Consider the following 14502-nt stretch of genomic DNA (forward strand, 5'->3'; position numbering starts at 1 on the left):
CAAAGCAGTTTTTAAATGGTACACAAACACATATTATGCCAACACAAACTATTATGTTAGATGCGATTAAAAGCGATTAATAATCTAGTTTTGCTGTCTCAGGAGAGACGATATAGCGCCACCTAGAGTCCGTCTCAGTCGCTCTGACCCGATCCAGAGCCGCTCATCACAGAGACGAACACGGCAAACCAAAACAAGATGGTGTTTCAATCAAACCATAATCACACATCGACCTCTCCATAATGACATTAGAGCCGGTCTTCTCCGGCAGAGCTCAGGCCTTGCATTATATCCCGCAGGCCATCTGCGAGTGCACGACTGAAGGGGACAATCTTAATACAAAAGCTCTATTTACGCATGCGATTACCTGTGTGTTATTATCACCATATACCAACCTCGTTATTGGAATTGATATAATTCATTGATAACATTCGCAATTCCGAATTCTTGTCTCAAACTATTATCGCAAAAAAGCAAATGATTTGCTCTCATCCTCGCTCAATTTCCACTAAACTCTCCTTCCTCCCTCCCCTTTCGGAGTGACAGGCGGATGGAGCTTCATCTGAGCGAATCACAAAGTGCTGGAATCTACTGCCTTTGTCTGATACACTCACCCATAGTGGCGAAAGGGGGTCCGCGTAAAGGAGGGGGCTGGAGGAGCTTTTACAAACCAACACAAGCGACCCAAGTGCTTCAGTCCCGGGCCGTGTGCGCATGCAAACGCGTCGTGTCGTTACTGAGGGAAAGGGAAAGGTGGGCACAGGAAACCCGCAGTCTCCGATGGTTCTGCTGTCTGTCATCCTCCATGCGCAGAACGGCACCTGCTATACCCGAGAGCACCGGGATATAAGACACACTAACACGCGGATGGATGGGACGGACGCTGGGAAATGAGTTCTGGGGAAAGCATGCATGCTGAAAACATTTAAACATTTCCTGCTTTGACAGCACTTTGTTCTGAGCTAGAACACACGGTCATGTCTGACACCTGACAAATCCTGCGTCCATTTGCAACTTTCCGAAGTTCCTCCTCGGCTGGATTCACGTTACATCCTCGTTTCTTTCAGTTGTTCTCTAAGAAAGACGAGACGGCGACTTCAGTTGATTATCGCTCTTTTCTCGGTTATCCGATGGATATTCACTGTAAGGCAGACCCGTTCTCCGCCATGCACCGTGAGTTACACTGGAGTTTATCTGACTGGAGAATATGCTTCTCACATTTATCGTCACCGGAATAAGAAATTATTAGACTACTGGATTTTTAAATTGCACTCTTCTTATATTGCATTTCTGGAGAAATAAGATTCAAATACTAGCTATACAACAGAAACAATAAAGGGCTTCGGTTAGCCTACTAATCAAAATTAAAATATGCGATGTGCGTATTATGTGTGATTATTATTTACAAAAACAATGAATGCAAAAAAAAAAAAAAAAAAAAGGCCCAATTATAGAAGACATTATTATGCTCTTGGGTTGAAGAAGGATACAAAATTGCACTCTTCTTATATTGGATTTCAGAAAAAAATAAGATAAATAATTAAAATAATATAAAACAGAAACAAAGAACTCGGTTAATAATCAAAATATGCGTGGCTTTATGTGATGAGAAAATTTAAATATCTCTATGGCTATTATATACAAAAAAAATTGAATGCTTGAAATAAAAAAGCAAAAATATTGCGAGGATATTCGCATAATTCCAGTAGAAAATATTATCATTTTTGTTTTAAAAAAACTATTCTAAAATGTACATGCTCTATATGCACTTCTAATTTAATTAAAATGTAATGTTTTTTTTTTTAAAACGGCTAATCGAGATTAACAATAAGTAATTTGATCAAACAAAACTGTTTAATAATTTACATATAGGGAATGAAAACAATAAATGCTCGTGTAATTTAATCGCTCACCACGAGTAACAAACACTATTATTGTTTCAACAAGAACATGCAGCCATTAGCTATAGCAAATTAATGTAGAAAATAAACATTAATTTTAATGTTAGGCTACATTAAAAAACATTAACGCTTAAAAACGTTTGATAGTCATTATATTCACGACATTGAGTTACATAGGCTAGTGAATTTAGGGACAGTAAATGACAGTTATACAAAATATACAAAAAGACAGTTAGGCTATACAGTAGCTATACAAAAAGAGTACTAAACTTATGCATAAAACACGTGAATGTCTGAAATAATAGTATAAAATAATACAAAATCCTAGGATAAGTTTTGTGCATGTTTTCGCAGTGGATATAATGCAGATTGTTTAGTGTAGATCATTGCATATATAGCTATTCGTTTGCGTCTATAGAGACGGTGATTCATTCTCACAAACGCGTTTGGTTGCAGTTAACCTTTCCGCTGGTTTATAGCTCGCGCGTGTCCACACAGAACGCGTCGCGTGTTAATTGGATGGATGTGACGGACTTGTGACGCGCGTCACCGACGGCCTGTATGTAATGTTATGTTCCGGGTGCTTGTTGCTGTTGTCTCCGGTATAGGGCACGGGGGAGTGAACCAGCTGGGCGGGGTGTTCGTCAACGGAAGGCCTTTACCTGACGTCGTGCGCCAGAGAATCGTGGAGCTCGCGCATCAAGGGGTCAGACCCTGTGACATCTCGAGACAGCTGAGGGTCAGTCACGGCTGCGTCAGCAAGATCCTGGGCAGGTGAGACCCTGTACACACTCTCAGGACCACGAGACATTTCACAATAACGCATCAGTTGAGCTCGTGTAGTCACAAGTTAGTTTTTGAACCATCGCCAATTAATATTAAATTGATTCATATAGCTAGTCTCTCAATTGAAATGAGCCCATAAAACACGGCATGCATAATAATTATGTAGAATTAGCACAAATGCTGCAATAGATTTAGATTGAGAACATGAAACACATCACTGTTTGAAACAATGTAGGCCTATTGTGAAAAGCGCTATACAAAATAAATTTGAATTGAATGTCAACAAAGTAAGGAAATGTGCTTTTTTTTAACAGCACAGAATTGAGAATCATAAAAATGTGCATATGCCCCTAATTATTATACCCCAATTTGACATTTAACAAACACTAAAACGCCTTGTGAGCTTTGAAAACCCATCATTATGAGATCTGTGATTATTATTTTGCCCACAAAAAAACCTTCTCATATAGAATCTTTCAGAACTGTGCCTATGTGCACCTGCTGAAAAAGGTATTTGACCATTTATTTTAATGCTTTAATGATAAAATTATTTTTTTAATGTATTTTTTGTTCAGAATATTTCGACCAGGTCAAACGCTAATGAGTTTGTTGACATCGCTTGTCCATTTGATTAAATAATGGATTTAATAATAAATTGAAATGTCAGGCAAAACTAGTTAAAATTCGTTTATTTATTTTTTTATCTGAGATTAATAAGTGAGTAACTAAAACAGATGGGCTGCTTAATGTCCTGCTGCGCAAATTTTTAAATTAGTATTCTAATCATATGATAATTTCCTACTAGAGCCGTGTTAAGTAGCTTAGATAAAACATTTTCATGGCTTTGTTAGCACGCATCTGTTGTTTATTGTCATCAGGTTTGGTCAGGTTATGAAAGTCAGATTTACAGTTGTTCCTGCAGATATTACGAGACTGGCAGCATCAAGCCCGGAGTCATCGGAGGATCCAAACCCAAAGTCGCCACGCCGAAGGTGGTGGATAAAATAGCGGACTATAAAAGACAGAATCCCACCATGTTCGCCTGGGAGATCCGAGACAGGCTGTTGGCGGACGGGATCTGTGATAACGACACCGTTCCCAGCGTCTCCTCCATAAACAGGTCAGAGGATCCGACAATAACACTGGCTCGATGACTTCGTGTTGGGTCTTATCATGACATGTTTAATATATATATATATATATATATATATATATATATATTTATTTATATTCTTTTGTTGTGTGAATCTGAAGTAAATTTATGATAGGCTTGTGTTGTGTCGCGCTACCGAAAGTGCACGAGCGGTTGCTATGGTTACCAGGTGAACGCGACATCGCCTGCGCTTGTTTAGCGCACCTTGACTAGCACTCGTAATCATGGTTTTAAACCTTCAAATTTTATTTTGAAACGAACTTTCATTTGAAACGTACCTATATTAAAATAAAATAAAAACGCCCCTCAACGTTTTGATGTAATTTAAAAAAGGAAAGAAAAATAAAAACATAGGCCTACATAACATTATAAACTGTACAGCAGCCTTTCCTCTTTTATACCCAGTTGAATGGGAGGGGGGAGGGGGGGGGGGGTTATTTTATTATAAAATTATTTCCACAACGTTTATCTAAATTGGCATGCTGCGAAATTCCTCATGTTTGGGTCAAATAAAGACCAACACCATAATTAAAAATATTGGAATATTTTTAACCAATGCTTGGATTTGTCCGTATTTTACCCAATTAGGGGTTGAAACAACCCAGTATTTTATTTTATTTAATTATTTATTTTTAAAATGAATAATTTTGAAATAAACAGTAGTTTTGCTGAATATTGGGCGGTTTGTTGGCAGTAAAGAGGTTTGTTATGTGTCTGTAATTCAACCCTTTGCTTCAAACTACCTCAACAATGACAGACTGAAGCTCTCAAATCTCATCTGACCGGGTGAAAACCGATCAATGAATGGTGATCAGACCTGGAAAAAGACACACAGAGCGGCTCGATTAGAGTTCATGCCGTCATTTATCGGTCCTTTCTATTTTAGAAAGACGACAGTCATTTGGAAGTAACTTTTCATTCACAAAACCCAGTTAAGAGACTAAATATATTAAAGGATGTGAAAATAAGGAAAATAAAATCTTAATGAATACATTTTTAATATTGCTACGAGTGAAAATGTTCAAAATAGCTCGGATTTATTTTTAATTTTGACTGGAACGATGATCAATACCGCCCACCAAGGCTACAATATGGGAAATCTGCCGTTTAAATAATCCATAATCCAATATGATTCTATTTACATCCTTAAATTGGTGTTTTAGGGTGGTGTGTTAGACCTGTGTGGAAAATCAAAAGGGTAAAAAGAAGCAGTGAGGCGCTGAACTTTGGTTAAGATTCACTCTTCCATAAAACCAGACTCTGCATTACATTTTAATGAGTCGATGGCAAAGAATAGAGCGCCTCACACAACAGAAGAGAAGGCTGGAAAAAAAATTCATTTCATGCCTCATGGTCACCTAAAAAGGGCCATTTGAATGTCTTTTGACATGAACTTGTGAGATAAATGCAAAATGTGCGTTAATGTAATTACTGAAGCCCTTAAACGTCTCGAACATCTAATTGAATTCAGTCTGGATATTTTGAAACAGGAAACGGGTCTTTGTTTATGAGGCAAATTAAAATATGAATGCGACTTATTCCATCTTTATGTCTGATTTTATTTAATGTTGATATACTTTGAATAAGGTTTAAACTCAGTCCGTTGATAGATCATCAAATCATTTGGGAATTTGGATTCAAGTCAGTTCTTCAAAAGCTTGCAAAGAAAGAGTTTGTGGCGTGTGTGTGTGTGTGCAAACTGAGACCGAGCCTGTTGACAGTGAGAAGATGTTCAGACTCAAACACTTTTCTTTAACATACATTATTAAGTGTTACAGACTTCCCGATGTACTAAAGTGTCTCTACAGCCAACAAGTGACAGCCGGACTTATAAAAACCTCCTCGACGGCACTCGATATTATTGATTCACATGTAAAGCATTTTTAATATTTCTTAAGAGGATTTTCAGACACAACCCAGGCATTAATTCACTCTTCCGAATGACTTATTCAATAAGAGAAACATAGATTCTGGATAAAGTCTGCAGATTTATTCTCCCCAGGCCATGCAAGGGGGTCAAAGAAAGAGAGAAATGAAATATAATATCGATATGTTGTCACTGCGTGTTCTCTCCCGCTCTCTATTTCAAAGCCCTGAGGACACGTCCTAAAGCTGATGTCAATATTAGCAGCACACTCATTTTAATGGAAATATACATGCGCTTTGAGTGGGATCCGTGTCACAATGTATATATTCGAAATATTTTTACAATCAATAATCTTTATGGGGCATGAAATGAAAGCTACACTCTTAGAAAAAAGGGTTCTATATATGTAGCATATGGTTCTTTACTCAACTGCAAAGGACCTTTTATGCAAAAAAAAAAATGATGATAATGACAATAAAGAACCCTTTTGGCACTATTATTCATTCATATATTACATTATTCTGCAACATTTTGAAGTTGTAATTAAATTATAGTTTATTAAACTGTTGTAAATTAATATCACATTTTAATCATGCTGATTTTCGGAGGAGAAAAACTGAAATGGCACTCTTCATGTGATATTGATTAATTAAATTAAAAAAAAAATTAAAATTTTGTGATCATTCACATGCATTGCATTTTAGGGGTTCCAAATACGTAGCGCTTTAGAACCTTTTAAGGTTCTATATAGAACCTTTTCTTCTAAGAATGTATACGTCACAGGAAAAGCATGCACTCTGAACGGTGCTGGGTTGTTTTAACCCAAATGTTGGGTCAAATGTGGACAAACCCAAATGTTGGGTTAAAAAATGTCATTTAAAATTTGAACCCAACTTTAACTGTACATTTTTAACCCAACATTGGAGTTTGTCCATATTTCACCCAAATTTGGGTTGAAACCAAAAAACCCGTTTTTTTTGCATGCGTTTGTTAGCATATACAGTGCCGTCGGTGATGAATAGATCTAAAGTTCACAAATGAGCGTGACAGCGGGCCCTTTCCCCAAAAGTGCCGTTCAGATTAACAGAATCAAATGCTGGCGTAAGCTTGTACACCGCACTGAGCAACTATTGCTTTCCTGTCACATGTAATTTATAGCTTTCCATTTGCATCCCGGCACCCATGTGGCTAATTCCCAACTTTTTATCCTAGAGTCTAGATCGATAGAACCTCATCCACGCTAGAACCCAGCCCGAGGCTTTCCTCGGGACCGTAAGGACGATTATCGAGGTGAATTGTTGTGATTTCATGCTTTGTTTGCGAGATCACTCAAGGCAAAAGAGCTCAGAGAGCTTTCGGCTGTATCTCACCTCAGTCTGCTTCTTCTCACTCGGGTAAACAGGATCTGAACGACTGCGGTTATCCGTTCTGTCAGATGCCCCCTGCGCTGAGATATAGAAAGTAAATCTGAGATTATCAGAGAGAGAGAGAGAGAGAGAGAGACTCGTGTGAGTAAATGTTCTGTATTTACTGTGCAGGATCATTCGGACGAAGGTTCAGCAACCGTTTCACCCCTCGCCAGACGGGACGTCTCTCTCCACCCCAGGACACACTATAGGTAAGATCACATCATTAACTCCAGGGACCTTTCTGGACGAGGTCATCCCTCCAAATCAAATCAAGGGCCAACCCTTTCTGCTCAGAGACGGATATTTCTTAATTCTATTGCGACTAAGTTTGAAAATACTGACACACACTAATCTTGTACTCATTATAAATCATATCTGAATCATATACAGTAGGGCTGTAAACGATTAATCGCGATTAATCGCATCCAAAATAAAAGTTTGTGTTTACATAATATATGTTTGTGTAGTGTGTATAATTATTTTGTATATATAAATACCCACACATGCATGTATATATTTAAGAAAAATGTGTTATTAATATATAAAATATTTATATTTATATATAATATTAATTTTGTAAAAAAAATTGTATTTTTATATTTTTATAAAAATTTTTAATATTTTGTTTAATTATTAAAAAAAATATATAAAGTATATACATGCAAATATTTCTTAAATATATACATGCATGTGTGTGTATTTATATATACAAAATAATTATACACAGGACACACACATATATTATGTAAACACAAACTTTTATTTTGGATGCGATTCATCGTTTCACAGCCCTAATATACAGTGGGGTGTGAAAGTCTGAGACAGCAGTGAAATGCAAAAAACTTTAAATGTGAATGAAAAGGACGTTTTTAAGACTTTCTGACAATAAATAGGTCATTGCTGTTCTTTTGAACTTTCTATTCATCAAATAAAATATTAATAAAAATAATAGGCTATATATTTGATTATAATAAAAATACAAATATGAAGCAACACAACTGTTTTCAACATTGATAATAATCAGAAATGTTTTTGAGCGGCAAATCATCATATTAGAGTGATTTCTGAAGGATCATGTGACACTGAAGACTGCTGATCATTCAGATTTTATCACAGGAATATATTGCATATTAACATATATTAAAATAGAAAACCTCTATTTTAAACTGTAATATTATCGCACAATATTACTCTGTATTTTTTAACCAAATACATGCAGCCTCTGTGAGAAGAAGATACTTCTTATATTCTTATATTGACCACAAACCTTTGAAAATTATAAATATATAGAGAGAATTTTCAATATTGATTTATAATTGTCTTAGTTTAAAACAATCTGATGCTGTTTTCTAAGCTATTTTTTTTACATCGTGTAGATTTAAAGCCTAAATATTAGTTTTACCTAAAAATGCTTATGGTTGCAAACCAATTCCTCCTAAACACAATATCACAACTTGATATTACATTATATAAATAAATATGAAAGATTCTGCACTATTTTAGGTGTCAAATCAAATGCACGTAAATTGATCATGTGACAGACGGTCAAATTTCCATTCAAGATGTTAAGATGCTCTAAAGTCACGCTGAGGACATGATCACATCTTGGAAAACGGAGCAAATGCAAGTGAGATGCTGCTATAAACCTGTGTCTCTGATGTGATGTCTCTCTCTCTCTCTCCTATAGTCTCCAGTGCAGCGTCTCCTCCTGTCTCCAGCTCATCCATTGACCCTGTGGGCTCCTACTCCATCAACGGCATTCTGGGAATCCCTCGCTCCAATGGAGAAAAGAGGAAAAGAGATGCTGGTGAGTCTGCGGTTTCTCCTTTTTTGGGGGGGAGGAGGATATGCTAAATATTTCTGAAGCCATGCAGTCCTGCAAACAGCACAATTACAACTTTAATTAACAACAACAATAATAAAAACAATAATCATAGTAATTGTTAAATTATACACTCTAAAAATGCTGGGTTGTTTTAACCCAACTTTGGGTCAAATATGGACAAACCCAAACGTTGGGTTTAAAAATGTGATTAAAAAATGTAACCCAATGGCTGGGTTTGTCCATATTTGACCCAAAGTTGGGTTAAAACAACCCAGCAATTTTTAAACAATGCTGGGTTGTTTGAACCCAAATTTGGGTCAAATATGGACAAACCCAAACATTGGGTTTAAAAATGTAATTAAAAAAATGTAACCCAATGGCTGGGTTTGTCCATATTTTACCCAAAGTTGGGTTAAAACAACCCAGCAATTTTTAAACAATGCTGGGTTGTTTGAACCCAAATTTGGGTCAAATATGGACAAACCCAAACATTGGGTTTAAAATGTAATTAAAAAAATGTAACCCAATGGCTGGGTTTGTCCATATTTGACCCAAAGTTGGGTTAAAACAACCCAGCAATTTTTAAACAATGCTGGGTTGTTTGAACCCAAATTTGGGTCAAATATGGACAAACCCAATGTAATGTAATTTCAAATTTTAACCCAACTTCTGTACAATTTTAAATTGCATTTTTAACCCAACATTTAGGTTTGTCCATATTTTACCCAGCAAACAACCCAGGATTTATTTTTCATAATTATTCATATATATTTTCTTGTTTAATAATCAGGTTTCACTTTATTTTGATGGTCCCTTTAAAACTTTCTGTTGACTATAAGTATAGTTGCTCCTCTCATTAGACTATTAGTAAAGTACTAGTAGACTGGTGGGTTAGGGATCGAATAAGTTGGCATGTAGTTGCAATATAGTCAGTATAATGTCTGATGGAGGAGATAGCAGAGATTACTACACTCTAAAAAAATGCTGGGTTGTTTTTACCCAAATTTGGGTCAAATATGGACAAATCTAGCCGTTTTTAACCCAACATTTGGGTTTGTCCATGTTTGACCCAAAATTGTCTTAAAACAACCCAGCATTTTTTTTTTAGAGTGTAATACTCTAATGAGAGTTATTTGGCATGAAGTTACTTATTGTCAACCGAATGTCGAAAAGGGACCATCAAAATAAAGTGCTACCAATAATTACTACATTTTTTGTAATTGTCATTATTGAGAAGAGAAGTGCCTGTACCCGATGACTCGCACTGTCCACGCATTCACAGTCAGTTTTGTGTTTATATGTGGCATACAGTATTGCGAGCAGACTCGTCTCGGACGTGTAATGATTGGGTGTTGACGTGATCATGTGACCCTCACAGTTATTAATCTACACTGCAGTGATTAGGAGAGCTTCAGTAATTACATGTCAAGATGATGTAGCCAACTAACAAACTCAGCCTTCAGGGGACGTTTAGCTCAACGACCTCTTTCTCTACGACACTTACTGTTTATTCTGACCAGCAATCACTCAGGCAAACACTTCGTTTTATGGTGAACGAATTTATGCAAAAGTTTAACTACTATTTTATAAAATACACTACTGTTCAAACTCTCTATTTTCGATTCAAAAATCCTGAAAACAAAATGCATAAAACTGTTTTTAACATTGATAACAATAATCCGAAATGTTTTTGAGCATCAAATCCTCATAGTAGAGTGATTTCTGAAGAATCATGTGACACTGAAGATTGGAGTACATCACACTTTTAAACATATTCACATCAAACCAGTTAATAAGAATTGTAATAATATTGAGCAAAATTACTACAGTTTTTTTGTTTAAACAAATGCAGCCTTGGTGAGCAGAACAGACTTTTTTTTTTTTAAATCTTACCAACCCCAAAGTTTTGAACAGTAGTGTATATATAAAAAGTTTTCTATAATATTTTAGAATATACACTCTAAAAATTCTGGGTTGTTTTAACCCAACTTTGGGTATATGGATAAACCCAAACATTGGGTTAAAAATGCACTAATAAAAATTTAACCCAATGGCTGGGTTAGTCCATATTTGACCCAAAGTTGGGTTAAAACAACCCAGCAATTTTTAGAGTGATAAAGTTTTCTCCAAAAACACAAATGTTTGCGCCCTTACATTACAGAGGTATAGTGTACGCCAAATCAATCCGGTTAAAGATCACTATTGTTGTGTGTGTGAGACTCAGATGCACTTACATGTTTCTCTGACGTCACAGCACACACTCTTCACTGCTGAGGGTTTGGTGTGCGGTGTTCATTCTTGTGATTGTCATGACGTCATTTTCCTGTGGCTAAAGAGAGATTATTCATGGCAATAGGCGATTACCTAAAGATAGCAGCATGCAGGTCTGTGTGTGTGTGTGCCAGCCGTGAGACTGGACATGTAACCGATGCGGTGTGTTTGGCGATCGGCCGCCCGTAGAAGAGTCATTCTTGTGAGTAGAGCGCGTTACACACACTCATTGTGTTGCATTGGGGTTCATTGGTTTTCAGACGCTGCAAGGGCGCTGGGGTGACATCAGCGGCGGCAGGAATGATGGGAGACTTCAGATCTGTGTGTGTGTGTGTGTGTCTTTAAGATGATTGACTGTTTTGGGGGTTGTTCTCAGGCCCAAATGATCCTCTTGATGTGTGGCCATTTTCTTGATTTAAGCGCTGAGGATGAAGAGGTGGAGGAGAGAGAAAGAGGAGAGGAGGAGGGCAGTGTATGTTATGTATAACTTCACAAACAGTCATGTGATGCGCACACACACACATTGCTCATGGACTGTAGACACCTGGAATACAGAATGTAGTTTATCTTTGCCAGAACAACCAGCAGCCACACACACACACACACAGTTGCCTGCTAACAATGCTTTTAAAACAATACCTTCCCTGTAGCAAAATCTAGTACACTCCAAAAAATGCTGGGTTGTTTTAACCCAATCAATTTTGGGTCAAATATGGACAAACCCAGCCATTGGGTTACATTTGTAACTAACATTTTTAACCCAATGTTTAGGTTTGTCCATATTTGACCCAAAATTGGGTTAAAACAACCCAGCATTTTTTAAAGTGTAAATATAGAATCTAAAATCCTATAATACACTGGGGGAAAATATATTTTTTCAAAGATGTAAACACAACAAACATTATTGGTGTACAAAAAATAAAAATGCTGGGTTGTTTCAACCCAACTTTGGGTTAAATTTGGACAAACCCAAACGTTGAGTTAAAAATGTAATCACAAAATTTAACCCAATCGCTGGGTTTGTCCATATTTCACCCAGAGTTTATTTCAGTATTTCTTCTTCACAATTTCATGTTTAATGTAATGTGTTACTTGCTGTTTCTTTGTAATTATTCGTGAAATTTACCAGCAAATGTTTTCTACACCAAATCTCTTGGTGTAAAAATTGTTTCTACTCCATTTTGCTTTCAGAAAGACAATGCTGCATTTTTAAATTCATCATGCATTGCAGTTTCCAAATACAATTAAATTCAGTGTAGGCAAAATACATCACATTATGGATCATTAAAGAAACGTCAAGTAACGTTCAATTGAGCTTGGAACTATGGAGTAGAAAACGATAATCAAAACAATAATCTTTGTTTTATTTACAACTTTGAAAAATATTTTACAGTGCATTTTACTTCAGTAATGTGATAATGAATGTGCATTAAAGGGTTAGTTCACCCAAAAATGAAAATTAAGTCATTAATTACTCACCCCCATGCTGTACCAACCCTGTAAGACCTTCGTTCGTCTTCGGAACACAAATGAAGATATTTTTGATTAAATTTGAGAGCTGTATAACTACCACATTGGCTGCCTAAGGGACTGCCTCTTGACGGCCCAAAAAGTCAATGAAAAAAATGTTTAAATATCCCAAGTGACTACCGTGGCTCAACTATATGTTTATCAAGCGACGCGAATTCTTTTTGTGCGAAAAAACAAACAAAAATAACGAGTTTATTCGACTATTTCTTTTCTTCCTTGTAGGCCAGAACGAGACTTCCCTAGATTTCCACGACGCATGCGCGAGAATTGCGATCTGAAGTAGTGAAGGCTGGTGTGAGCAGATCGCAAATCTCGCGCATGCGTCGTGGAAATCTATAAGGAAGTCTCGTTCTGGCCTACAAGGAAGAAAAGAAATAGTCGAATAAACTCGTTATTTTTGTTTGTTTTTTCGCACAAAAAGTATTCGCGTCGCTTGATAAACATATAGTTGAGCCACGGTAGTCACTTGGGATATTTAAACATTTTCTTCATTGACTTTTTGGGCCGTCAAGAGGCAGTCCCTTAGGAGCCAATGTGGTAGTTATACAGCTCTCAAATTTAATCAAAAATATCTTCATTTGTGTTCCGAAGACGAACGAAGGTCTTACAGGGTTGGTACAGCATGGGGGTGAGTAATTAATGACTTAATTTTCATTTTTGGGTGAACTAACCCTTTAAGAAAGTAAAGTCGATTGTGTGGGTGCTTTGAACAGTTTCCACACAAACACAAACAACTATTTTCTCAGAAAACCACAGTGAGATTTTAAACGGCGCGCTGTCAGATGCAACATAATAGATCGTCTAGTGGTAAAAGGAGTGTGTGTTTTGTGCCCTGGTCGCGGCGGTCCGCATGCCAAGAGAGGCCAACAGTGTGTGTGCAGTTCTCCACGCGGCCTCAGACGCGCGGCCCATTACCAGCCCAGCAGAGAGATAATGTGCTGTGACACGCGCTATGTACACGCGGAGCTGAGAGAGCACAGGTGTCACACCAGCCATTAATCTGACAGCGCTACTGTATTACTGCAAATTAAAAGTAGCACGATACAGAGAGAGAGAGAGAGATAGTGTCCACACGGACCCTGGCTGTCGGAGCTACGAAGCTGCAAGTGACATTTAAGAGAATTTGCAATTCCGCCGAGAAAAGCTATTACGGCACAAATTAACATCTAACATCCACACGTCCCAGAACCCCCTCCACAGCTGTCTCATAAGAGCACACCATTAAAAAGATGAGAGCAGCTTTACGCCGGCCGACCCAAGACACCACTGCTGCTTAAACCGGGCTCGCGTTTTAACATTAGCCTGATTGTCTTGTGTTTATGCTGGGAAATGCGTGTTTAATTTTCAGCTGTAAAATCCCACTTCACAATGATTACGGTCATGAATATGATGGGATGGATTTCATATACTGTAGTCTTGAGGCTAGAGAACTCTACAAATGAGAAATTAACATGACTTATCTATTTCTGTCCTGTCTCTACTGTTGCAAACCGTAATTTCCCCATTGTGGGACAAATAAAGGTTTTTCTTATCTTATCTTTTCTTATGTCCTTCTATTAGCTTATAATACTGCATTGCCACACTTTTATAACTGTGAAAACACGGATATTTTAATGTAAACTTGGTTAGAGACATGCATTACAAATTTCTGTAATATTATTTTTAAATGTTTTTTTTTTTTACAAAATTTGCTCTTTTTAATCCGTATTATCTATTTAAGTGCTAGTATTAGTTTATGTACGAAATATGTACAATAATAA

General features: G+C 36.9%; 1 protein-coding gene across 2 annotated transcripts in view; it reads left to right on the plus strand.

The window, feature by feature from the left end:
• Window positions 1-604: 604 nt before the first annotated feature.
• pax2b (paired box 2b) overlaps window positions 605-14502 on the plus strand; it is a 34252-nt gene continuing 20354 nt past the window's right edge. Inside the window, exons 1-5 of one of the 2 annotated variants that reach the window (XM_039665396.2) lie at window positions 605-1173; window positions 2510-2675; window positions 3610-3807; window positions 7246-7325; window positions 8804-8923. In XM_039665396.2, the coding sequence (XP_039521330.2) occupies window positions 1131-1173; window positions 2510-2675; window positions 3610-3807; window positions 7246-7325; window positions 8804-8923 (607 nt within the window). In that variant the 5' untranslated portion in view covers window positions 605-1130. The remainder of the gene's footprint in view (window positions 1174-2509; window positions 2676-3609; window positions 3808-7245; window positions 7326-8803; window positions 8924-14502) is intronic. The other variant, XM_039665398.2, reaches the window with a different exon arrangement.

Source organism: Pimephales promelas, chromosome 17 (genome assembly GCF_988280905.1).
Source record: "Pimephales promelas chromosome 17, fPimPro1.hap1.1, whole genome shotgun sequence".
In the NCBI taxonomy this organism is placed as follows: Eukaryota; Metazoa; Chordata; class Actinopteri; order Cypriniformes; family Leuciscidae; genus Pimephales; species Pimephales promelas.